The sequence below is a fragment of the Halictus rubicundus genome, chromosome 4, assembly GCF_050948215.1.
Source record: "Halictus rubicundus isolate RS-2024b chromosome 4, iyHalRubi1_principal, whole genome shotgun sequence".
Taxonomy (NCBI): domain Eukaryota; kingdom Metazoa; phylum Arthropoda; class Insecta; order Hymenoptera; family Halictidae; genus Halictus; species Halictus rubicundus.
The window spans coordinates 3,071,308-3,095,725 of record NC_135152.1 but is presented as its reverse complement, the minus strand read 5'-3'; the positions used below and the strand labels follow the sequence as shown (position 1 = coordinate 3,095,725).

General features: G+C 46.0%; 3 protein-coding genes across 7 annotated transcripts in view; 1 reads left to right on the top strand and 2 right to left on the bottom strand.

The window, feature by feature from the left end:
• Window positions 1-1,552: 1,552 nt before the first annotated feature.
• On the top strand, window positions 1,553-19,835 carry Nadsyn (NAD synthetase). Of its 2 annotated transcripts, none has more exons than XM_076786325.1 (14): window positions 1,553-2,217; window positions 14,174-14,368; window positions 14,455-14,710; window positions 15,648-15,840; window positions 15,909-16,149; window positions 16,338-16,577; window positions 16,653-16,768; window positions 16,847-17,151; window positions 17,222-17,430; window positions 17,500-17,725; window positions 17,805-17,981; window positions 18,065-18,179; window positions 18,508-19,042; window positions 19,127-19,835. In XM_076786325.1, exons 2-13 carry the CDS (start codon window positions 14,223-14,225, stop codon window positions 18,534-18,536), a joined length of 2,253 nt encoding a protein of 750 aa, XP_076642440.1. In that variant the 5' UTR covers window positions 1,553-2,217; window positions 14,174-14,222; the 3' UTR covers window positions 18,537-19,042; window positions 19,127-19,835. The 2 variants fall into 2 exon arrangements, with proteins under 2 accessions (XP_076642440.1, XP_076642442.1); XM_076786327.1 differs by lacking the exon at window positions 1,553-2,217 and adding an exon at window positions 5,588-5,710.
• LOC143353191 (uncharacterized) lies at window positions 2,224-13,043 on the bottom strand. Its single transcript, XM_076786320.1, has 13 exons — window positions 12,772-13,043; window positions 11,948-12,168; window positions 11,717-11,869; window positions 11,316-11,638; window positions 8,775-8,921; window positions 8,325-8,682; window positions 5,246-5,578; window positions 4,948-5,175; window positions 4,773-4,864; window positions 4,484-4,709; window positions 4,061-4,347; window positions 3,774-3,989; window positions 2,224-3,712 (listed from the first exon to the last, which is right to left on the bottom strand). The coding sequence occupies exons 1-13, from the start codon at window positions 12,842-12,844 to the stop codon at window positions 3,055-3,057; spliced, it is 3,315 nt and encodes a 1,104-aa protein (XP_076642435.1). The 5' UTR covers window positions 12,845-13,043; the 3' UTR covers window positions 2,224-3,054.
• The window catches only part of LOC143353192 (uncharacterized), a 70,094-nt gene continuing 64,751 nt past the window's right edge, over window positions 19,076-24,418 (bottom strand). For all 4 annotated transcript variants that reach the window (XM_076786321.1, XM_076786322.1, XM_076786323.1 and 1 more), the window contains exon 9: window positions 19,076-24,056. In XM_076786321.1, the coding sequence (XP_076642436.1) occupies window positions 23,886-24,056 (171 nt within the window). In that variant the 3' untranslated portion in view covers window positions 19,076-23,885. The remainder of the gene's footprint in view (window positions 24,057-24,418) is intronic.

Here is a 24,418-nt window from a genome sequence, read left to right as displayed (position 1 = left end):
TCGATGACCCGACTTTCCGACATAATAATACAGGTAACCGCGTAACGATGGTAACGTGATCGCCAACACGCAATTACAGGTGTCCGCTATCATAAATGTAAATCGATTTAGAGAACAATCGACTTCGGTAGTATCGTTCGATCGCTAACACGGAAAAAGCCGGCGCAATCTTTGAACTTTTTAAGCTCAAGGTAGTGACCCGCCGCGCCGCATCGTTCGCGAAAGTGCTCATCACAATGACGCGTCGTTATCGCTTTCCACATTTTAGTGGAATTCTTAACGCAACGTTAAAAATTTGAAAGTTTCACGACGAGAACGTTCTATAGTTTGATCGTTTGATGAAGAAGCAGAGGTGCCTAGGTGAGAACGATCGTCAGGTGTTTGCCGTATGTTGAAAATCTTTTATTAAATCGTCTTTAGAAAACGCAGCGAGCGAACGTGTACAAGAGGAGTGACTTCGTTCGATCTATCTCTAATATTCCATCGGTCGAGTTTCCTTCTAGGAAGAAAGTTTCCGGGTAGTCGAAGTGGACTAATTACTAAACACACAATTATTTCGCGTCCAACTCTTTAGCCTAGAATTTGTCGCTGCGCGTCTAAACGGTTCGTTCCTCTGAAAAGAAAATGTTCTTGCGACACAAGATAGCTTAGAACGACAGGTTTTCAATGTTTGACAGCGAAACCGATTTAATTCCAATCGTTGTTAACTTATCGACCGACGAAACTACAAGCCGCACAAGCGGAACGAAGATAATTTAACGCTACGCGACAATTAAACAAAATTCGAGTGATTTAAGAAGAAATTACGAGAGAAATCATATTACAAACCTGTAGTAAAAAGTAAGTACATATATGGAATATTCAGTCCTTGCTAATACTAATATTCAAACAAATAGTTTTCAGTTGGATTTTTTCAATGTTTTCGTGTTACAGTTCACGAGTTGTGTTACGGTTCACGAGCCAGGAGAATTATTAGAGCAACAATTCAAGCTCTAGCCAACTCTACTTTGCGCGGCTTCCTTTTTAAGTTCCTGCGAGCATTTTTCGCATTCAGTAGCTTTCAGGCCAGGAAAGGAGACCGTCAGTAGTCTTCGGCTACATTTTACTTCTATTTTTGGTGAGAAATAAAGAATATTAATTACAACAGTCAACGTGTTCTTCTTCCCCACCCTTGACATGAATACTCAATATTAGAATTATATTAATGTCTTCGAAAATTTTGGGAACAGTAAAATTTTTGAAATTAGAGAAAATTAAATGTTGTATTAGGAGAATATATGTTTTGCGTGTATTTGTGGGTCTTTTGCGAATGTTTTGCAAGTGATTTGAACATGTTTTGCGCATTTTTTTGAGCATGTTTCGCGCGTCTTTTGCGAATATTTGCGCATGTTTTGCGCGGGTGTTGGGCAAAACAAAAAAGAAACAAGTAAAAATGGTCATTGTCCTGAACATGGCCATAGAATGGTTCTGGGGCATGTTCAGAACGTACAACTAAAAAATTAAAATACTTATCATTGCAATTAATATTATATTTAATTTCTATGAATTAGAAATCTTGTATATTAGATTTATATGTTAGTTACATATTTTATATAAAACAATTAAACTGTGCGTTATGATCCTGGTTAAAGATGATGTGCGTTCTGTTTCATGCTAAAAGTTGCCCCGGTTCTGTTCCATGCTAAACGTTGCCCAGGTTCTGTTCCGCGCTAAAAGTTGCCCAGGTTCTGTTCCATGCTAAAAATCAGAGCAGGGGACAGCACTGTATCGGGAACGCCGAAACCCCGGGCGTGAGCACTCTCATATCCTCTCTGCTTATAACTGCTCTAAAACGCGATAAATTCGATCGATCCTCCGGTGATAGGGTTATCGTGAATTACAGTTGTCCGTTTCGCGAGAAGAGTGTATGCTTGTTTCGACAAACTGCGGCGCGCGACCGGTGAGACACGTTAAACAAAAAGTCGAGGTGATCAACACCATTTGCGGACAGTTTGTGAGGTTATGTTTGGGTCGGAACGGAGATTTGTCAATCGTGTGTGACGAGCACGTGGATGACACGATTTGCGTGCATGCCATTCGACGAACGCGCCACTGATACGGTCATCTAAAAACGGATGCAAACATTCTGTGATTTTCTCTCTCTCTCCCTCTCGCTCTCACTCGTTCCCTGATACTGTTCCTCTTTGTCCGTGTTGCGGATCGAACCAACGGTAAATAGTAAGTATACATATGCGCCGGTTAATTGTTTCGTTGACATCCCGCATTATCTCGTAAAATTCTGTTACATAATGGACTCTGTAATTCTTGTATGAATTGCGAATTATCGTACAGCGGCGGTTAAAAGTACAAGTTCGCAGAGGATTCGCGTAAGATACAGTTCGCAAACCCAACTGTAAAAGTATAGAAAAATTCCATTAAATACGTCAGATTGTTTTCTCGCTTTTGCGATTAAAGCAGTACTTTCAATAAAGTTTGGTTCATTTTTTAACAGAGTTTTCTCTGATATATCCGCGATTTTCAACTTTGTCTCTCGATTCGAGGCTTGTATACAAGGTCACACAAAGGTCATGATGTTGTAGGTCGTTGGATACGTCCGAGTTTCAGATGTTACGTACAGATAATCGGAATATATAGTTCCATTTAAGCGGACGTCAACGACCTCCAATTCTCCAATTGTTTATGACAAAATTCAGATAAATTTGTTTGCTCTTGCAAACCTAACCATCCTTTCCTGTGAGATTTCCTTGTACTGTCGGTAACAAGCGAGACACCAACCCTTCGCCTGCAACATGATTTTTATCGACACCGTCTGCATGCTGTTTATTTATGTTCACGGCTAATTTGTTTACTGTTCTAGGCTTTCAAAAAATCTAAAAAAATTCTAGAATACATTGAAGTCTCTATTTTAACATACAATCGTTGCAACGTCAAATGTTTGAAGCACTAATGGCGGAAAAAATAAATATTAGACAGGAAGAAACTTAAGAGTGAAAAAAGATTCAGGTTGCAGACTCAGGCATGGCCTTTCTCACAGAGGAGATATGCGAAAATGATTCAGGAATTGCGCAACAAGTTCGCGCTTCCGACGCGTTTCTTTCTTCCAGCGGTGGGCGTCGACTTGTTCTTTTTCGCGGCCGTTTTCTTCTTCTTCTGCTTCTTCTTCGAGGCCTTCTGCCTGCGAGAGTCCGTGGACTCGTTGTCGGACGACAGGCTGTCGCATAGTGGAACGATCAATGGCTGCAACTGTATTCGCGAACGCGTTTGCGACGTTTGCGGCTTCGGTTTCGCGATGCTCGGTGTTTTCGTCGCGTTCGAGGAGGCGGCGCCGGTGTTCTTCCGGTGCATCCTCCTAGACTCAACCCTGTGCTGCCTGGCTTGCGGTTTCGAGGGCATCTCGACCGTGACCAGCTTCAGCGAGTCCGCGTTGATCGTCAGGAAGGACGTCGTGCCGTGGCAGGTCTCCTTCACCCTCGAACTCAAGTTGACTATCTTCTGCCACTTGAGCCGCGACTTCTTCTTTCTTGGCTTCCGCTCGACGACGCGCCTTTGTTGCTCCTCCGCTTCCGGGCTGACGTCTCTCGCTGTCCTCGCTGTCCTCGCCGTCCTTGCGCTCGACGTCTTCTCGTGTTTGCGCCCGCTCCTCCTCTCCAGCTTCCTCTCGCTGTCTTCACGAGTCATGTACTCGAGGGATTCCAGTCTCTTGGTGCACGATCTGGAAAAAACCAGTGTCAAATCCAGAGTTAGTCCGAACAACACGCTTCACGCGAACATACTTGAGCAAGACGTCGCTGTCCATTCGATTCCGTGCCAGTGCCATGCTGGAGACTCCCCAGCTGAGCGGTCCTGCGGTGAACGCACGATCCGGTCTCTTCACGGCGGTCTCGTCCTCGCTGGGGGGGACTCCCATCCATATTTGTTGTCTCAGTGAACTCAGCTTGATCTGTATGTCCTGACTCTTCAGTGGCGCCGGGGATCGATGTCTCAGTGCTCTACGTTAATCGCCAACGAATCAAACGATCGCGACGAAGGCAGATCGCGATTATTCAACTTTGAAATTTACCTGACCAGGTGCAGGCAAGGCGGTCTCCTTTTCGTTTTACGTTTCTCCTTGTTCACGGTGAACCTTTCGCTCAAGGACACGCTGCATGGTCTGACTATTTCCGGTAGGAGAAGCTCGTCGTTCGAGGTCTGCTTCTCCTCGCTCGCGACCGTATCTCTAGCCGCGGCAGCATGGCCGGATTCGCAAACTCTCGTCGTAGTAACCGCACCTTCGTCCGCAGAGTCCGACAGGTCGCAGAGGTCGCTGCCTGGATCCGTAGTGGGCAGATCCATCACCGCTCTCTTGGCCTGCGAGCAAACGCCGACGCTTTATATCTGAATTTCTATGTTTAGCGGAAACTGTACGAACACGTTGATCTACCGAGGACAAAAGACACGCTACGAAGACTGCGTCTATGAGAATTATGAGAACCACGAGAGTTACCAATAGCCTCTTGCGTTGAAAGTAGGATTTGCTGCTCGCGATACCCTTTTTGCTTCTTCTTTTCGCCAGTTCGAAGCTTCGTGGCGGAACGAACGTGGGGGTAGGTGGTGGAGCGCAAAGATACTGCGAGGAACCGACGGAGTCCTCCTCGCCGTCCCACAAACCTTCCGTCAAGTCGAATTCTCCTTTTCCCGAGTCGGAGCTGATCGATGTATTGCCCTCGTCGCTGCAAAATCATCCGAACGGTAGCAGCGGATCGTGAAATCGACGGAGCTGCGCGTATTCGTACCTGGAGTAGTCGGTCAGGTCGATGTTGGTCGGCTCTTCGGCGCTCGAACCCTCTTTCATCAATCTGCCGATGATCTTGTTCCGAAGCCTTTCCTTCGGGTTCAACGGAAACGAATTTCGATCGTACAGATACTCGAGGAACATAGCGCGCGATTAGGAACGATTCGAGGAGCTACCTTGATAGGGTCCTGATCGAAGAAGTCCAGCAGCGTTTCGCAGAAGACTTTCCCTATTTGCTCGTAATCTTGAGTGGAGAAGTGAGTGCCGGATCTGGATCCGATCACCGATCCTCCCATGGACGCTTCCATCGTGTAACTGTTCTGCACTCCCATCGACCAAACCACCACCCTACCCGTCCCCTCTTTCCCTTTCTCCATGTGGAACTTGCAATTCTCGAACGAGAACTGAAAAGCCATTTCCCGTATTCTCTCTGCGCGAATAATCGTGATCGTTTGGGATCGAGAGTCGGTTCACCTTGTCGGCCGCGTTCTTGTGAAGCATCAGCGGGAACACCTGTTCGGATAGTCTGGTCTGCGAACCGGCCCTCTTGCCCTCGCATCCGTACGCGAACACGTTGTGCTTTCGAGAGTGTGCGTGTAGATCGCAGTATATCGCGACGCCGCACTCCTCCAACAGGCGTCGTATCATCAGCTTCGTGTGCCAGACCGAAGGGTAGCTCTCCCGCATCACGGTTCTGTACTGCCTGTTCAGGTCCTTGCCCGACAGGGAGCACCGATTGTTGCCGACGATCACGCCGTCCGGGTTCAACATCGGGACCAATTTGAACACGAACCTCTCCCGAAGAGCCTGACGAAACGTGTTCACTCGTATCTCGAGAATAACGACAGGAAGAAGGGGGCACATTGTTGATCAAGAGTTACGCTATACGCAGCTGCTTAAGGGCCCGGGATAGTCACGTGACTTTTTCAGAGTCAGCAGGTCGCCTAATAAATAATCTAGTTTCGACTCAATACTTTCTCTGAATTTATCCCAATTCATTGTAATATCATTATATATTTTCTTATTCCTTTTTCTCTAGAGTCAGCAGGTCGGTAACTGCTACATAATTTCCGTTCACAGCCTTCAGACACAGACTTAAGATCCGTCTTGGTTTTGATCCGGCGCACAGTGGGCAATTTGGACGAAATCGGATTCAAAATCAAAGAACATTCGATAGGAATGAGGTAGAGCGATGAAATTTTTTTTAAATGAAAGCTGAACCTTTGTAAAATATGGGAAAAATAGAGAGATTATTACCATCCAATCATTTCAACGAAAAAATGACTTCATTAGTTTTTGTCATAAAAATCTATTTTTTGCAAAATCCTGAGGTCGTAGACAAATTTTGAGACCAGATTTGAAATCAGCGTGAAAAAATCTATGGAAAATGATGTATAGTATGTTAAAAAAAAATTTTTCCGCGCGTGGTATTGGAAAAACTAAAATTTTCTTGAATTTGTGCGCGTTTAACGAATTTTCTCGAGGTTAACAAACGTTCACACCACAATCTGTCTATTTTTCCCATATTCTACAAAGTTGCAGCTTTCATTTAAAAAAAATTTCATCGCTCTACCTCATTCCTATCGAAAGTTCCTTGATTTTGAATCCGATTTTGTCCAAATTGCCCACTGTGCGGCGCACAGTATGACGACGGCCTTTTTAGCTGGACAAACTTAACTTTCAAATAAACAAAAACTAACTGTGCTAATATAATCTAAAATAACCATGTATTAAAACCCTTGAATATTAAAACTTAACATTCTTTTGTTGTATGTTTACAGAGCGTGTAAACGTCACCTAAAAGACGAACACCTAACCTATAAATGAATGGGCACATTTCCATACGCGTTAGAAATATGTTAAAATGTACTAAGGAGTGTTTAAATTTCATATATATGATGGTTATAACATCTCAAAACATGTATTTTCACTTTAGTAATTCCAAATTATCGATAACATTCCTCTATTTTTGTAAATTAAGTGTCAAAGACGGTACTTATTTTTCCACAGAAACGCCCATGTTACTACTCTTCGTTAATAAATTAGTATATGCGCCACGTCGCTCCACGCGATGATTTTTACATATAATAAAGTAGAGATTCTCTACTTTATTTTAATACCAAAATTGTCTTGCAGAACGTTGCAGAACTATACTAATTTTTACAATGAAGTTACGTCGTTTTACGTACACGCTCGTGACAATCATAGCTCGGGCCGGGCGTTTCGAACGCAGCCGATGCCGATTGCCGTCGCCACTTATTGTTAGAGGTTTGTTTAGCCTACTCGTTGAAACCTATGGAATGGTCTCATTCATTGTATATTGAAGGAATAAACAATGATAAGATCCCCGAGTTTTCCTCTGAACTTTCTTCGTATGAAAATTCGTTTCTTCAGTCTGAGAGCGATCAGCGTGCAGTGTACATCTCCCTTGCGTTTTTCTTATATCTTTCAGTTTCGTTATTTATATTGTTGTTGTTGTTTTATTGTTATTGCTATAATTACTGTGATTATTGTTAGTGTTTTATTTGTTACGTTATTACTTTATACGCGAAAACGTTATAACAAAATCTTCCTTAGATATAATCAGGTACGTTGAATCAAAACATTTCATCCCTTACAAAAATTATGAAAAGTTTAAATAGAAAATACAAATTTTTAGATTATTCTAAACAAATTGGTATAAACAACATAAGCTTATACTAAACCAAAGAATAATTCTTTCCCGTTAGAATATGTCTGAATCTCCATAAAGTAACATTTACTATAATTTTTCCAAAATTACATTCTTTTTGTCCATAATTAAAAATGACGTCTTCTTTGATAATATCTAGTACTTGTTAAATCATTCTGTGTTACATAGGTCCATTACTAACTTTGTTGTATTTTATATTTAATTATAAATCACTTAAAATATATTGTTTAATTAACAAAAACCAACTAAATGTTGTAAAAAATTAATAATTATTCATATTTTATACAACTGTAAACATATTAATCGATAAATATAGAAAAATAGGCGATTTAGAATTTTGTCCAGCTAAAAAGCCCATTCGTCACACTGTGCGGCGGGTGTTAGGTCGGTGACTAAACTTGTCACATATTTTGCTCTGTATTATCGATATTATGAATTCTGACGCTAGAAACGTGCTTCAAGTTTTTGGCTTTGTTTCTCTCGCTGCTCTCGATTTGACCCAGAAAACTCATCCAATGGCATAAAAATGTTTGCATTCCACGGCACGCGCATCGTCAATTTTTGGCCTACTTCTATCGCTTATATTACCAAATATCTGCATAATCTCGTCAGCTCATGACCAGCGCGCGCTAGATTGAACCTTCCTCTTTCGAACGAGCCCTTTCTTAGCGAAAAATATTTTCATATAGGGACGAAAAGTTGAGGCACTTGAAACCATTTTTCGCCTATTTTTGTCGGTAACGTGGTCACTCTACCTTATCGCGAATCTACCAAGACCGGGCCCTTAAATAGTTGTCTAGCGCTAATACGAGAATGTCCAACGGGGACAACGATACAATTAGGGTTTCGCGAGTTGGTTACCTTGGCTTGGTCCGATTCCCCGGTCAAGAAGTCGATGATCCCTTTCATCGTCCAACTGGAAGGTGTCTCTCCCGGGTGTACCCTCGCGGTGATCACGATACCTCGTTTCCTTCGCACCTCTTCGTCGTAGGTGGGGGCAGTGATTGTTAAATAATAGACCCCGTTCCCGGCCAGGGTTCGGCATAGTAGTCCGAGCTTGGTGAACCTCGTTTTTACGGGATCGGCCACCAACTTGGCCAAGTACTCCTGCAAATCGGTGTACGTGTACGGATAACAATGAGCCAGGTAAACGGTGTCTCTGTCGTGAGGGAAGGAAACGTTGAACGTTAGCGTGTGCTTCTCCTTCTCCTCGTCGCTTCTGGAAATCGATTCGAAGAACAATAAACCCTGGCGCGTTGGAAGACAGGACATGTAGCGTACGACATTAACTATATTTCCATGCTAACGTACGACGAGTCGTTCCTATAATAAGCGATATTGTCGCCGCATCTCCTCCACCCCACGGCTCTCTTCTTGGCGTCCTCGGTCGAGTACAATAGCGGTCGTAGACCCTCGTTGTACAGGCTTTCCTCTTTGCAAAGATTCACGATCGACAACCTGCAATCGTTGAACGATCCTAACACGTTCGTCCGTGCTCGTCCGTTCGTTGATCGTTTAACCCTTTGCGATGTATCTACTCGCGCCTCGCTTAGAACATTTACCAAGTTATTAAACACAAAGGGATTTAGTTTGCTGTGGAAATGGTTTTCAATTATAGTCGTATTTAGTCACGTCTCGGAGGAGACAGTCGAGTGCAAAGAGTTAATACTTCAACTTTCATTTCACGGCTCTACGAGTTTCAACGTTAGCATGAAACATACACTGGCTCACGAAAATGTTCGAACGCCATATAGAACAGTATAACTTTTTCCAAATTGGACCGAACGACCTGACTTTTTTTCAGCAATTGGAAGAATTGGTTTACCGAATGACGTGCAAAAAAGATTTTGAAAAAATTGCAATTGCTTGGAATTATAAGAGCTAATAAAAAAGGCACTTTCCAAAACTTTTTTATTTGAGCCTGTAATGAAAATGTAAAATATGCGTTTCGTAGATCCTACGGTGGTTATACACATACTGAAAATTTCACCGAAATCGGTTGACGCAAATAAAAACGGCACGCATCGAAAGATGTTGGAATCTGTGGATTTCAAGCAAAAACTGACCGAAAGTCGTGAAAAACTATGATTTTCACCACTTACAACTATTTGCAGCTGGTGCGTATGTTAATCGATATCGATGAAATAGATCTACAAAACGCGTATTTTAAATTTTCATTAAAGGCTCAGAGAAAAAATCTTGTAAAAAGTGCCATTTTTATTTTCTCATGTAATTCTCACCAATCGCAATTTTTTCAAAATTTTTTTTGCACGTCGTTTGGAAAACCAATTCTTCTAATTGCCCCAAAAAAGTCAGGTCGTTTGGTACAATTTAACCCTTAGCGCTCCGCGCGTTTCTCGAGTACTGCCTACCAGCAAATCCGGCACATTTTTGCCAAATAGAGTTACTAGATATTTCTTTCAAGTTTAGAACATTTTCTGCGTAATCGTTGGTTTCTTTTATAATTTCATTTACCAATTCGTCCGTGAAAAATAATTTAAAATTTTGTATCGGCTGTTTAATATTTGTAGGAACTTGTGGTCCAATGACCTGTGGCAATACACTAAAAGGTATTCTATCTGGAATATGTAATACTTCCGTAACATCACGCCATTCATCTAAGTCTTGTAACGAATCTTTGCTTTCACTTTCAATAATTCTCATTCTTCGTCTCTTTGGTAGTATAATTTCGCTACTACTACTTGAAGTGTCAGAATCATAACCAACATTGTCTTCCACAATGTCTTTTAAGGGGTTATATACAGTCAGGAGGCCCAAAAAAAGCGATTTTTTAAGAATTTTTCCTGAAAAGACTTTTACATTTATTAATGTAAAAATTTGTACACATATTATGGTAACTTTTAACTGTATTTTAACATTTTTTATTTGTGAAAATAATAATTTTTAAAACTGCTATAGCTGATCTCCAGGAGCTCCTCTCAAAAAAAGCCACGATATCTCTGGGCTGGATCATTTAAAATGAAAAAACCATACGGATTTCGTTAAAGTAATGTATAATCTTGTAATTAATCGAAGGAATAAGCAAAATAAAATTTTTTGATAAAATGGCGGCTTCTCCAAAAAAAATCGATTTTTCACCAAAATTTTGGCCTTAAATTGTTTATAAAAAAAAAGAAATATTCATCGGTGAGAAAAAATCTTCGATTAGTTACAAGATTATTCATTACTTTAACGAAATCCGTTTGGTTTTTTCATTTTAGATGATCCTGTCCAGAGATATCGTGGTCACCGCAAGGCGAGAGGAGCTCCTGGAGACCAGCTGTAGCAGCTTTCAAAATTATTATTTTTACAAATAAAAAATGTTAAAATACAGTTAAAAGTTACCATAATATGTGTACGAATTTTTACATTAATAAATGTAAAAATCTTCTTAGGAAAAATTCTTAAAAAATCGCTTTTTTTGGGCCTCTTGACTGTATACAACCCCTTAACTCTTCAAAATCAAATACGTCTTCAGTATCACTCAGCTCTAAATTCTCATCATAATATTTATTTTTCTCCATGTTGCTAATCATAGAAAAGGTGAAAAAATGGTTTAATCGTAATGGTACAGACTCAGCATGTTTTAACTACAGGTAACAATTGTCAGCGCCGACGATAACGTATGCTAAAAACATTTGGCTCCGCAGCGGAGCCTTCGGTGTTAGGGAACAAATGACAAATGTCTCCGTAGCGAAGCCAACGGAGCGCTAAGGGTTAAAAAGAGGTTATACCGTTTTAAAGGACGTTCGAATACTTTCGTGAGCCAGTGTACGTAGTCCGAACGAGGTTCTAGATTTCAGGGGTAACCGACCTCTCGGAAACTTTTCGAAAACAGGAAGCTAGCCTGACCTGTAGGTGGTTCTGCTCCTCGTGTTCGATATCCTGAAATAGTACCATTGCGTGTGCCTCTGCGTGTAGAGATCCTTCCTGAGGTAGAGCTGGTAGTAGGTGTCGGTGATCTTGACGACTTTGCACAGGTTTCCGGATTCGAAGCGTGACTCGAACCGAAGGTCCGTGCTGTTCTCCGCGGCCTCGGACGTTCTGGCCAGGAGGAAGAGGCTGCTGTCGGTGTCGACGACCGCTCTCTGATCGCTCGGCAACCCGATCGTTTCCGCCGGAAACTCTGCCGAGAACGGTAGAACTGTGCTTCCGCCCACGCAGGACCTGCTGAACTGTTAGCGCCGATCCTTGTCAAAATTGCTGCTGCCGCGTAGAATTTGCTAAGCAAGAAAAAATGCGATCGCGCTCACGTAATTCGTGATACTGGTCGGATAGTAGCGAAACACCACCGTTCCGAACTCGTCCGAAAGCGGCTTCGGCCGCGGCTCTTTTCCGGTTGGCAGGTAGAACGGTTCCGGGACGGTTGAGACTTGTTCTATGTGTCGCACTCTTTCCGATAGCACCTGTTTGTAAGAAGAAAAGAAAAAGAACTTCAACTTCAGAGTCTGGGAAAACCAAGGTCGGGAAGAAAGTTCATTCACCTGACACTCCGTGGGCCACCTCGCAGCCTCCTGAGTGATTCCGTCGATCGTGCATCGAGTGTCCAAGGCGGTTCGAAGGCTCTCCTTCGCCAGTTGATCGTCCCTGATGCGAAACGGCGCCGAGAATTGCAGAAACTCGGATTCCCGTCGTTGCACCTCGTACCGTCCCAGCTGCAACAGTTGCAACTCCTGGAGCCGCTGGAAGTTCGCCAGCGCGCCGCCTGTGACAAAAAACACGTTCGTCCCGTCGTCGATCAAAGTTCGATAAATTATATTGATTCTTGCACTTTTTAACCAGTTAACACCTTGACTGCCAAACTAGTGACCTCAAAAATTGCATAAACTTAAAGTAAGTTATTCAATGAAATAAAAATTGAAAAAACATTAAATGTATGATATTTAGTCCTCCAACTTTCTTGCATTTTACAGATCCTAATCAAATTTGATACAATGAATGTATTAACATAAAAATTCACCTTAAAACCTGGACAAATAATTCCATCACCCACATACGGGTGACATGGCAGTCAACGTGTTAAGCGCGTTCGACGTGTGTACACGTCAATCCAAAACTCTATTGCGGTGCGGTTGACGTTAATGAATTGTTAATTTCTTATCGAATAAAAATGTAATTCTTTCTCATTTTGCTTTACTTTTTTTGGTAAAACTTATAATAGCGGCACTTGGCCTGCGTTCGACGTGTATACCCGTCTCGATTTTCATTCCGCGTCTCGTCAGAGATTTTTAAAATTAAACTCCGCAATTAACTGGTTAAAATGAGAACAACTTCGAAAGGGGGGGGGGGGTGTGGAGGTGGATCTCACCAGGGATCGGTTGAACCGGGAAGAGGATGGCCTGAAGTTCCTTGACCCTGCTGGCTGCCACGAGGTCGGTCATTTTTCGTTATCTGTCGTCCTCTTCGGCTTCCTCGTCCTTCGGTTTCGTCTCCTCGTCGTTGCTCACATCCGTTGCGGCCTCCTTCTTCGTCGCGTCATCGTCGAGCCTCTCCTCTCGGTTCGTTCGATCGGCAGAGGCATCCGCGAGGATTCGACCGTCCAGAACACAGGTTGCTGTCGCGCTTCTCATTCTCGCGACGATCTGTCGCTGGCAGCGGGTCGACAGTGTCCCAACTCGATCCGGAGGCTCGCTCAAGCGCGCATAATCGCGATCGAACCCCTTCGGTTCCTCCTGCGCGGCGCGGCGCGGCTCGATGGATCGACCGACGAACACTGCCAGCAGGAAACGAAAACGATTCCCGATGCCGCGCCGACCCGTCGATTACCCGACGACCACGACGGGAGAACCCGCCGCGTGGGCGGGGCCAGTCGAGTCATGGTTGTTTGTTGCCCTCTCGTTTCTCGTGACTCGTCCTCTTACCCCCGGCCCCTTCGGACTTTGCTCACGCAGCCAGATGTACATATCGCGACGCGTTCGCTTATCGATCTTTTCCCTCACTTCACCCTCTCCCTCCCTCCGCCCCTCGACGTACTACCGATCGCGAAATTCGAGGATTAATCTTCAGCGATTATTCTCTTTCCCTGATTTCAGCGGTGCTTTCGCAAATTTGTACATCCCGCTTGTTTTCAACGATAAGAAAACACGCTGAAGGAACGCATAGGCGAACGGATTGCTCCAAGGTCATGTTTTCCGTGATTTCAAGGTTGTCGATGTTCCCTTGCCGCCGAAAGCGACGCGATTCTTCGTCCAGATTTAGAAATCGAGATATTTGAATAAATCGATTTTGACCAGGGTTCGCGCGACCTGCGAAATGGTCGAGGTTCCAGGCTAGATTTTATTAAGAAAATTACTGTGAAGTTGTTGTGCGGGCGTTCCAGGGGAACGAAAGAATGCTCGTGTCGCGAAACTCCCGTTGATTCGAAGGAATTTCCTAGCAATTTCCTTCGCGGATTCGCAGACGTGCCTTCGCGTGGTTGCACGAACCCCAGGGTCTCGGGTGATTTGCCTTCCGTCTGTCTCTCTTTCTATCGTACTCCTGGTACTGAAAATTATTGATCAATCAACGTTCGTCGAAGCGGACCCGCGAACACCGTCTGTGCCACGGTTATTACGTCCGCCGCGCCGATCGATGCTTCCGAGCGATACTTCGAAGGCTGAGGATCGATCAGCAAGTCGGACAACTGTTCTCTGCTCGCGGGGAATCTTGATCGCGATTCAATTCTAACCTTGGATCCCTACAGTTTCGCGGTATTCGCTTTTTGTGTTCAGGCGGTACGCAGCCTTTAACAACGTTCTCGTCGACGGAAATCCTGGAATCATGGGTCGCACGGTGACGGTGGCGGTCTGCACCCTGAACCAATGGGCGTTGGACTTCAACGGGAACTGCAGAAGGATCTTGCAGAGCATTCAGGAGGCTAAGGACGCCGGCGCTACGTACAGAAGCGGCCCGGAACTGGAAATATGGTGAGTGATCGCCGTCTTTGTCTTCGTTGGTTCTAGACAGGGGAAACAGTATAACGATGATTGAAACGAGCGATCTGTTTCGACAGCGGTTACAGTTGCGAGGACCACTTCTACGAGTCGGACACTCTGCTGCACAGCTGGGAAGTGCTCGCGACGATCCTGGAGTCGCCTGTCGCCGAAGACATTCTGGTAGACGTCGGCATGCCGGTCATGCACAAGAACGTCATCTACAATTGCAGAGTGGTCTTCCTGAATCGGCGCATCCTGCTGATCAGACCGAAGATGCAAGTATGCGAGGACGGGAATTATCGGGAATCCAGGTGGTTCTCCGCTTGGACAAAGGTCGCCGTTCATGTTCACGGAAATATACTTAAGGGGGCCGGCAGGCATTTGGCCTCGACTGTCACGCTATGTTACGCTGTGCCTTTATAAGTATTATAAGTAATCAATTAAAAATGCATACCACCGTGTTTGTACATGTCTTTGCTACGTCTGTCCAGAGCCTTTTTTTTCGATGCGAACACTAAATCTCTCGAAATGAAGAGAATCTCTCTGCAATATACGTATATGAACTTGCAAGGGTCAAAATCTTGACAAATTGACGCTTCAATATTGCAATGAGCAGTTTAAAAGTGGTCACTTGTGTTTCCTAAAAGTCCAATCTACGTCTGTCCAGAGCCCAAATTGCGAACTTCTACCTCATCGTGGAGTGATTTGTAATATTCGGCAGAAATCTCGCTTTCTGAAGCAAGTATGACGTCACAAGATGGCTGCCGCAGAGAGATTCTCTTAATTTCGAGAGATTTAGTGTTCGTATCGTCAAAAAGGCTCTGGACAGACGTAGCAAAGACATGTACAAACACGGTGGTATTCATTTTTAATTGCTTACAGGTAACCCTCCTACAACACGGTTTCGCTACCTGTACGTAACCCCCCTTTTTGTACTGGGTCTGGGTCTCATACAACACGGCATTTTCTTAGGAACCTATCTACCGTGCTATAGGAGGGTTACCTGTGCTTACTTATTTAAGACGTAAAATGTCTAGAAAAAAAGGCACAGCATAACATAGCATGACAGTCAAGGCCAAATGCCCGCCGGCCACCTCAACGCCTCGTGCTCCACGTGCCGACCGTTTCAATTTCTGCTATTGCCTGTTGATCTTGGAGAGTCCAAGAAATCTCCGGGTACGTGGTGCTCGAAGCGTTAAACATCTAAAAGAAAATGAGTCCATGTAGTGCGATACATTCTTAACAAGGAAACTTGCATCGTCTCGTGCAGGAACGCACCGTGGAGAACTACTACCTGCCGCGAATGATCTGTCAGGTAACGAGGCAAGAAGCGGTGCCGTTCGGGGACGCACTCATCTCCACGAAGGACACTTGCGTGGGCTTCGAGATCTGCGAGGAGCTCTGGAACCCTATGAGCACCCACATCCCCATGAGCCTGGACGGTGGCGAGATCATCGCGAATGGTATACACGCTTTTCTCCATTGTCGATCGTGCGATTTAACATCGTCTCCGATCTGTTCTGTCGCGTAGGCAGCGGCTCGTATTTCGAGCTTCGAAAAGGATACGTGACCGTGGACCTGGTGAAGAGCGCCACCTTCAAGTCTGGCGGCTGTTACATGTTCAGCAATCTGCGTGGCTGCGACGGCGGCAGAATATACTTCAACGGAGGATCCTCCGTCACCCTGAACGGACAGATCCTGAAGCGCGGCAAACAGTTTAGCTTGGACGAAGTGGAAGTGGTGGTCGCCACTTTCGATCTGGAAGACATAAGGTTTTCTATAACTACGGTACGGTAACGCCTCGACAACTATCGCAAGCTCCGCGTCCGTGTCAAAGCACAGTTCCCTTTACAGGAATTCACGGAGACGGGACAGTTGTCGAGGCGCTCCCGTAGTTTCGAGTTTCCCGAAACGATCGAAAATCGATCGAAAGCATTGAAACGCGACGCGTGTGTACTAGGAGTTACAGGAGCAGCATCAGGTCGCGTTCCCACACCGCTGCGAAAGCGCCGAGCTATCCGCGCATCAGAGCGAATTTCGCTCTGACTTCCGACAGCCTGATCTCAAAGCCACCCGATCGACCGATTGACGTCGACTTGGGCCCCTACGAGAACGACCACGTGATGAAGAAGCTTGTCCATCACACGCCGGAAGAGGAGATATCTATGGCGCCAGCTTGCTGGCTGTGGGATTACCTCAGGTTCTTCGACTTTCTTCCTTCTTCTGTTCGTTTCGAATCGGCGCACACGCGATTCATTACCAATTCATTTCACAGGCGTTCGTGCCAGGGTGGATTCTTCTTACCCTTGAGCGGTGGAGTCGACTCTGCCTCGTCGGCGTGTATGGTGTACTCCATGTGCGACATGATCGTGGACTCTGTGAAGAAAGGAGGTATACCTGCCAGTTACTATACATCCACGTGATCCGTACACGCAACGGCAGCACTGAGCAAACAAAAATTTTGAAAAGATACCCAGGTGCTATCGGACATCCGGAAGATCGTCGGCGACTGCGAGTACGTGCCGACGGATCCGAAGCAGCTGTGCAACACGATCCTCGTCACGTGCTACATGGGTACCGAGAACTCGTCGGCGGAGACGAAAGCGCGAGCCGCGGAGTTGGCCAGTCAGATCGGCTCTTACCATCAGACAATAGTGATCGACGCGGCGGTTTCGGCTATTCTGACCATATTCCAGCAGGTGACCAAGCTGGTGCCGAGGTTCAAGGTCCAGGGTGGATCTCCGAGAGAGAATCTGGCTCTGCAAAACATACAAGTCAGTTGGTTGGTTAGACAAATCGGATATGAGAATCGGTTGGTTGCATCGTTTGTCATTCTTTCGAAAGGCGCGTTTGAGAATGGTGATCGCTTACCTGTTCGCGCAACTGATGCTGTGGGTGAGAGGTCGACCCGGCGGTTTGCTCGTGCTGGGCAGTAGCAACGTCGACGAAGCTCTTCGGGGATACTTCACCAAATACGATTGCAGCAGCGCGGACATCAATCCGATAGGCGGGATCGCGAAGAACGACCTGAAATCGTTCCTCAGTTATTTCAGGTTAGCGCTACGCGTTACGATATTGTACGACTGTAACGACCAAGTAATTGTTCGATTCTATCCTTCCAGGAGAAAGTATTCGATATCGGCGCTGGATAGGATTCTGGACGCGCCGCCGACCGCTGAGCTGGAGCCTCTTCAAGGCGGACAACTCTCACAGCTCGACGAAGTGGACATGGGCATGACGTACAAGGAGCTCGGTACCTTTGGTCGTTTGAGAAAGCAAGAGTGCGCCGGCCCGTTCTCCATGTTCTGTAAACTCATCCACACGTGGGACAAAAGTTCTCCGGAAGAAGTAATAATCGCCGCAACCATCGAATCCTATGGTAGAACGTTAACGTTGGTCGAATGATACGGTGGTTTCCGTGTTGCAGGTGGCAGAGAAAGTGAAACACTTTTACAGGTGTTACGCGATTAATCGACACAAGATGACCATCCTGACGCCGTCCTGTCACGCGGAGACTTACAGTCCCGATGACAACAGATTCGATCACCGACCGTTCCTCTACAATCACACGTGGAAGTGGCAGTTCAACGCGATCGACGAACAGGTGATTCTTCTTAGCTCCTCTCTTTCTGGTCGAGGAACTGCGAAGCGATACGAGTCTCGAGATGGTGTTCTTTCGTTTCACAGGTGAAAAGCCTTGTCGGTAACGACGACAAGTCGCCGCCAAGCCGAAAGGATACAGCACCGACGAAGGCGCCGCCTGTTCAGCCCAGACACATGTCGTTCAGCTCTGTGATGATCAGTGAGTAACTAACAAAACAAAAAAAGACAAAAACAAAAACACGCGAACACCTGCGTTACCGTTGACGAAGCGCTCGAATCGTGGGCCAGACGTCGGCGCCACGAGACTCCCGTTCTCGTTGTTTCCACGAGCCGCACCAACGATCGCTGATAAACAAACGAAAATAAAAGAAAAACCGAAAACGAAAAGCTGGAGCGTCGCGCGGTGATCGAGCGCACAGAGATCGATCGCATACTGTGCGATCTAACCCCACCGTTTATAACTCGCACGTCCCGCCTCTGCCCCGTGGGAATCAGCATCATCAAAACAGCGTCATTCTCTGTTGCAGATAAAACGCATCCTGGAGTAGTAGTTTAACCGTAGCAGTGTAGCACTCTGTCTGTCTCTTTATCATTTTGCAATTGCAGCTGAGCGAGCGCGCCGATCGACGACTTTCCTGACCGATACAAACCGACGGACCCGTTCCGTCGACGTTTTCTCCGCCCTCGTTAGGAGCCGATCATCGAGGAAGCCCGGTTTGCGATTCGCCGTTTACAGACTCTCGCCTCGAAGGATTCGGTGACACTGTAGATTGCATTCTATTAATGCAACTAGACAGTGGAAGTAAGAACATCACAGCGAATAGTAAAACATGCGATTCGATACTCGAAAATACACATATATATATATTTATGCAGAACCGTTTGGATTACCTTTTTTATCCTACACCTACCGATTTGTTGTCAAGCGTCGAAGAGTCCTGTCGAGGTTGCAACTCCAGAATTTGGAAAATTAAGAGGATCTGGTAGCTGCATAGCCTTGCGTTGGTACGCTTACCGGTGCCGAATAAGTTAATATAATCTCGGAATTTATTTTTAAGAAAAGTATGTGGCAAACGAGCGGACAGGATCGCGCGGTTGTACGTAATAGCATTTTATTTATTGTCTTTTCAATTTCTACATATACAGACGGTGCGTATCCGCGTTTCTTTACGGTGAGCATCGGGATCGATGACGACCGGGCTAACAGATGGATCGACATCCGGACAACGGTTGCTTGAAATTTTCATGTCTCTCTCCGAAATCAGAAAAGTATACGATATACACAGTATATTGGACAGTCGTGCTAGACGGTGGTGCATCTCTGTTGCACTCAGGTATACACATACACGTAGACAAAAAAAAACATACGTACACGTGGAACGCTCTCGCGACAGTCATTCTCGAATCGACACGAACGCGCGATGCCGACTCGTTCCTCCACGCAACAGACGGAAAAGGAGGTCGTTTTTACTGACGAGGAATTAACGACGATATACATATCTCTTCTATGTATACATATGTATAAATATATATATGTATATATATTTATCAATAACCAGAATCAATTAATCGAGCAGCGATAACGATAATAATATAATATTAATAAATTGCAATAGTACTAGCGAATGATAGAGAGTTCGTGGAGAATAGATCGTTTGTTTTTTTATCTTGGTGAATATTGATGTGGAGCGATAGCAGGTATAAATGCGGGATTCTCGATTACTCATGATAATAAAAACATCTAGGTGCTACTGCTTGAGACAATACTGGACGTAAATTAAATAAGATCATGATAGAAATCATCGTGACAATAATACATATAATATTTATATATATAATATAATATAATATAATATAATATAATAATAAAATAATATTAGCTATAAAATATTATCCGACGGTGAACAGATTGCGACGAGTTAGTACCATTGTTCTTGAGTATTGCCAACGGAGTGTACGCGAAAGAGTCCGCATTCTCTTTTACGCGATCGCTGTACAAAGTTCGGCGCGCGTTATCGACGCGAAAACAAAGGAATGAGAGAACAAAATAAAGAAGGTACCGATACGAATCGGGGATCAAGATCTGTTTTATCTCGCGCAACCGGATTAACGTTACAACTATGTACAAATTTCGCGCGATCTGGTCGCCTTCGCGTGTCGAAAGCTCGCGACAAGATTTCGACTTAGCCTACCCTAATTGATCTACGCCTAGCTACAAACAGAACTACTATTTACAACCACCGCGTGGAGCTTGGCGCGAAATACAGCTCTTCGCGGTTCCAAATATACATTCCTAAACGGTTCGATGATCTCGATGATCTGTTCGTCGTTCGAATCGCGGAGACGTTAACACTTGAGCTACCTACGATAAGTTTTATTATTCGTTGAACAATCGATCGTCAATAGCTAAGGATTTCCCGATAAATCTTTCGACAGAGACAGCCGCTTCATTCGTAAATTTACTATAGTATTTGATTTAGTCATTGATAATATCTATTCGTATTGGGTCGAACATATTTCAAAAGAAAACGTGGATCGTACGTGAATCATCGGTATCGAGCTACGTCCGCTACCAAATCGTCAAAAGCGTCCACCGTACATGAGTTAATACTTGGCAGAAAAATGATCGAACTTCTTTTAGACGTAGCGCACAGTCTATTGGTAGGCTTCCGGTAGCTAAAGTGTTAATAACGCGGATCCATCTGGATCGCGTTGCTACGAATTCGAGACAGCTCGAGGACGCGTCTCGAGCGCAGCGATCGACCTGAAAGGGGATTCGTGATGTGGTCGATCGTTTGTTTCACGCTCAGCACCCGATTCGCCGCTACAATTATCGCGATTACCCGTTTGCGCGAACGCTAATTCGGCTTGCCCAGCTTCGTATCGCCGCGATCGATAACTATACAACCGGGATATTTGCTTATGCGCTCGCTTATGGGATCGCGAGTCCTTGCCCCCCCGACGAGGACTCGGCCCCTCTCGGTTTTCCACTTCTCCGGCGACTGGATCGCGTCGCGAACCGATTCCCCACGTGTCGCCCCCAACTAAAAATATGTCCTACCACCGTAGAATTGCACGAAACCCCATTGTGTCTGTGTTTTATGTCCGTGTTCGTGTGTCCGCGTATCCTCGACCGCCGATTCTTCAAAGTGATCGAATCTTTTCCAAACTAATTAGCACCGTCCGAGGCTTCGCTCGCAGCGAGTTCTACGACGGCTATCGGTTTCGAGAATTCCAGGCGGTCGAGGGCTCAGAATTCTCGAGGTTGCGTGTGAACGCGCGCGCACAGCGACTCGCAAATTTATTCTAAAAAAAAGATTCGAAACGACTCCGGTACGATGCGTCCAACTCTAATTGGTTGCGATAGAACAAAACTGCGTGTCGCTGTACGCACGAAAGTGTGTACGTACGTGTATGTGTCCGCGCGTGTAAAATCTCTCGCTCCACCGTGTGTCGGTGCATGACCCCCGTGATAGAACCAACGTGTGCAAGAAGCGAAATCTCGTGCGCGGAGGAGCGAGTGACGAAACAAATAAACAAAAAAAAAAAAAGTAGAACGTGTCTTATCATATCACAGATTTCCCAAGGTGCGTACAAGATAGGCGTCTATTAATTACAAAAGAAGAATCTCCGCGGTGTGTTCCTCGAACGCGTCAGTCAACGAGGAACACAACGATCGACGCGCGACGTGGGTGTGGGGGGAGAAAACAATGTGGACCGTGATTACCGCGAGGACAATCTTGCCGCTCCGACTTGTTCTTCTTTAGCCCTTGCCATAGACTACGGATCTTTATGCAAAATGAAAATTCTTTTTAATCTGTTTTAAACGTCTCTTACTAATTTTTCTTATAAATGCATAGAATCTGCAGTCTACTTATCGATTCGTACGGTCCTCGAGTTGTTGCGCTGCGAAGGATCGACAATTCTGATCGAGATTAAGTAGTCGAGCCGGTGTACGTTAAGATCGGATAACTCGATTCGAGATCCAGTAATTCTAAAGGGCTAGAGGTGACCGCCTGAATCAAGGGGGCGTGGCTTGGTGGCTCTCGGTGACAGTGGGCCACGCCCCGCGGGGCAATCGTTGTCTCTCGCGATAACGCTGGTCCGGGAAACGGTGGACGTCGTTCGACCTTGGACGTCGACCGCTTCCGTTCGCTTCTGTCGTTCTCGCACCCTCCGAATCGGAAAGCAACGTAACTGGCCGTGCATCGCTTGAAAAGAAATATCGTTCCGGGAAAGAAGTGTCGTGCCGCGCGGTTCCGACTCCTTCGCGAGGAGAAGGTGTTATCGTCATTCCTGAAACGTTCGATCCGAGTCTTCGGGTGGTGGTGTAGCGCGTTTGGTTGCTCGCGACCAGGGCTCCGGCGCTCCGCTCGTCGTTCTCGAGAAATGATCAATGTATAATTTTTTCAGAGCGTGGACAAGGAGCCGTGTAAGCTGAGAGCAACGGGGTCGCTGAGAGAATAATTCGATAGGAGAAATCAACGGACGATCTGGAGCTCTGTTCGCGGTTCGCAAGGGTTGCGGGGCAACATCCGGTCGCGGTCTCTACCGTACACGTCCAACGCGTTCAGCTTACTCGCCTCTCGAGAAACTACCCTCTTGTTCGATGGTTGAAAAACGAACGTCGATTCGGCGTCCGAGCACGCGGAAGATAGAAACCTTTAAACCCGTTCAGAGAGCACGCGATAAGCGACGAATGATCGCGCGCGCGCGGTTCCCTTGCCAGACAATTTCCGTCATTAACCTAAATAGCCTAGTCTCTACACATGTACGTGTACGTACCTATACATACATACATACACAGCTACCGAGAATCGGTAGAAAGTAACGCGGGAAGGAACGCGTGTACTCGATCGACCTGTTAATCGGTTGATTCGTCTTTTCTCGAGAAATGCTTGGTGACGAACCTTGCGACGGTCCCTCGACGCATACACAGGCCCGTGCGCGACGCGAAAAACTTTAATAAATTAAGCACGATCGTGGATAACGAGTACCGCGAGCGAAACGAACCGGAAAAAGCCCTCTCGATTAAGAGTCCGCCGTGGATGTGTCCTACATTGGACGCTGAAACAACGCCAGGATGCGTCGGAACGCGGTGATTTGTCCGTCGAATAAATTAGAGATGCAACTCAGAGAGGACCTGTCGGTGTCCTCGGCCGGAACGCATCCTCGGTGAAACGCAGCGCGCAAGGGTGCCGTTCGCGAGTCGATCGCGCCCCATCGAGGATTCCCGTGCTCTCGATGAAGTCCGCGCGTCACCGGGACGAAGGGTAGCCACGTGCAGGTACTTTTCGCGCGACGTGTTCGCACACACGCACCCATCCAGATGCACCCATCCTCCGTCGACGAATGGAGTGTGGCAGAGCTTCCCTCGTCGGTTCTCCGATGGCGTGGCCGGGGGCGGCGTCTGTTCATCAGAAGCTGGATGCTCGGCTCAAATGCAACAACTTCGTGGCTCGCTGGAGGGGCGGTTCGAGGCTCTTCGAGGCAGTCTTTCCGCAGCTCTCCGTGTTCCCCGACTCCCGTTGCAACAGGCCACCCTGAAGAGTTACACGACCAAGAACAATTCCGTGGTCTTACCTCTCTGTTCGTCATCGTCTCGACTTTATCTTTCTACGCTGTGCTCTCTCATTCCGTTTCTCTCTTGTCTTTTTCTCTCGTTTCCTCTAACAAGTCCTCGACGCGAGCAACTACATACTCTGGTGGTCCCGTGCGCTCTTCTCTAGCTACACCCCCGACCTACCCCTGACTCGCGACGTTCGCATCTGTCCCACCCTCTCTTACTCTCTTACTCTCGTTCCAAGCTCGGACAAACCCGATGGTGTCGCGCGCATCGAGGCTAACCGACGAACGTCGTGCGTGTGCTAAACAGTCTCCTAACACCGTTTACTCTAGACGGAGTCTACGTGCGCACCTGGAGCAACATGTTGGCGAAGTTGCTGTTGGTGAACTTGAAGTGTCGCTTGTCGTAGAACTTGAGCAACGCCGGACTGTACGGGTGTTTGTCCTTCAGGTGCAGGTAGTGTACCTCCGGCTCTTGCGTCGTGTGACCGCACTCCTCGCACACGTACACCTGCGACAACACGAGACAGAAACGAATCAGAAGAGTTATACGTTAGAGAACGAAAGGCAACGGAATCCGGACTCGAGGTCTCGAATGGCTCGACGTCGAACCCGGTTCCGTCGATCAATTCTGTCTACCAGATCACAACGACGATAGTCTTCTGGACAACTTGGAATCGATACAACAGTGACTTCGAAATCGTGTGCGATTAGTAGTCAATGCGCGCGAAAGATTTATCTCTGTTCGACGGTTGGTCAACGGTCTATAGAATGCAAATACGATTCGTTCTTCGAAAGAGTGTCCTGTTTTTTGTGTACAGATTTCGAAGTCAGTTTCGGGAGGAATTTCGAATGATTCGGCAAGTTCGAGGG

What these genes read in the sequence shown, in the direction of transcription:
- LOC143353191 (XM_076786320.1), bottom strand. Translation starts at nt 12,844, where the DNA reads ATGACCGACCTCGTGGCAGCCAGCAGGGTCAAGGAACTTCAGGCCATC. An exon ending in ACAAGAACGCGGCCGACAAG is followed by an intron (nt 5,176 to 5,245) that starts GTGAACCGACTC and finishes ATGGCTTTTCAG; the next exon opens with TTCTCGTTCGAGAATTGCAA. An exon ending in TCGATCAGGACCCTATCAAG is followed by an intron (nt 4,865 to 4,947) that starts GTAGCTCCTCGA and finishes TTGAACCCGAAG; the next exon opens with GAAAGGCTTCGGAACAAGAT.
- Nadsyn (XM_076786325.1), top strand. Translation starts at nt 14,223, where the DNA reads ATGGGTCGCACGGTGACGGTGGCGGTCTGCACCCTGAACCAATGGGCG. An exon ending in GGCCCGGAACTGGAAATATG is followed by an intron (nt 14,369 to 14,454) that starts GTGAGTGATCGC and finishes CTGTTTCGACAG; the next exon opens with CGGTTACAGTTGCGAGGACC. An exon ending in ACAAAAGTTCTCCGGAAGAA is followed by an intron (nt 17,726 to 17,804) that starts GTAATAATCGCC and finishes TCCGTGTTGCAG; the next exon opens with GTGGCAGAGAAAGTGAAACA.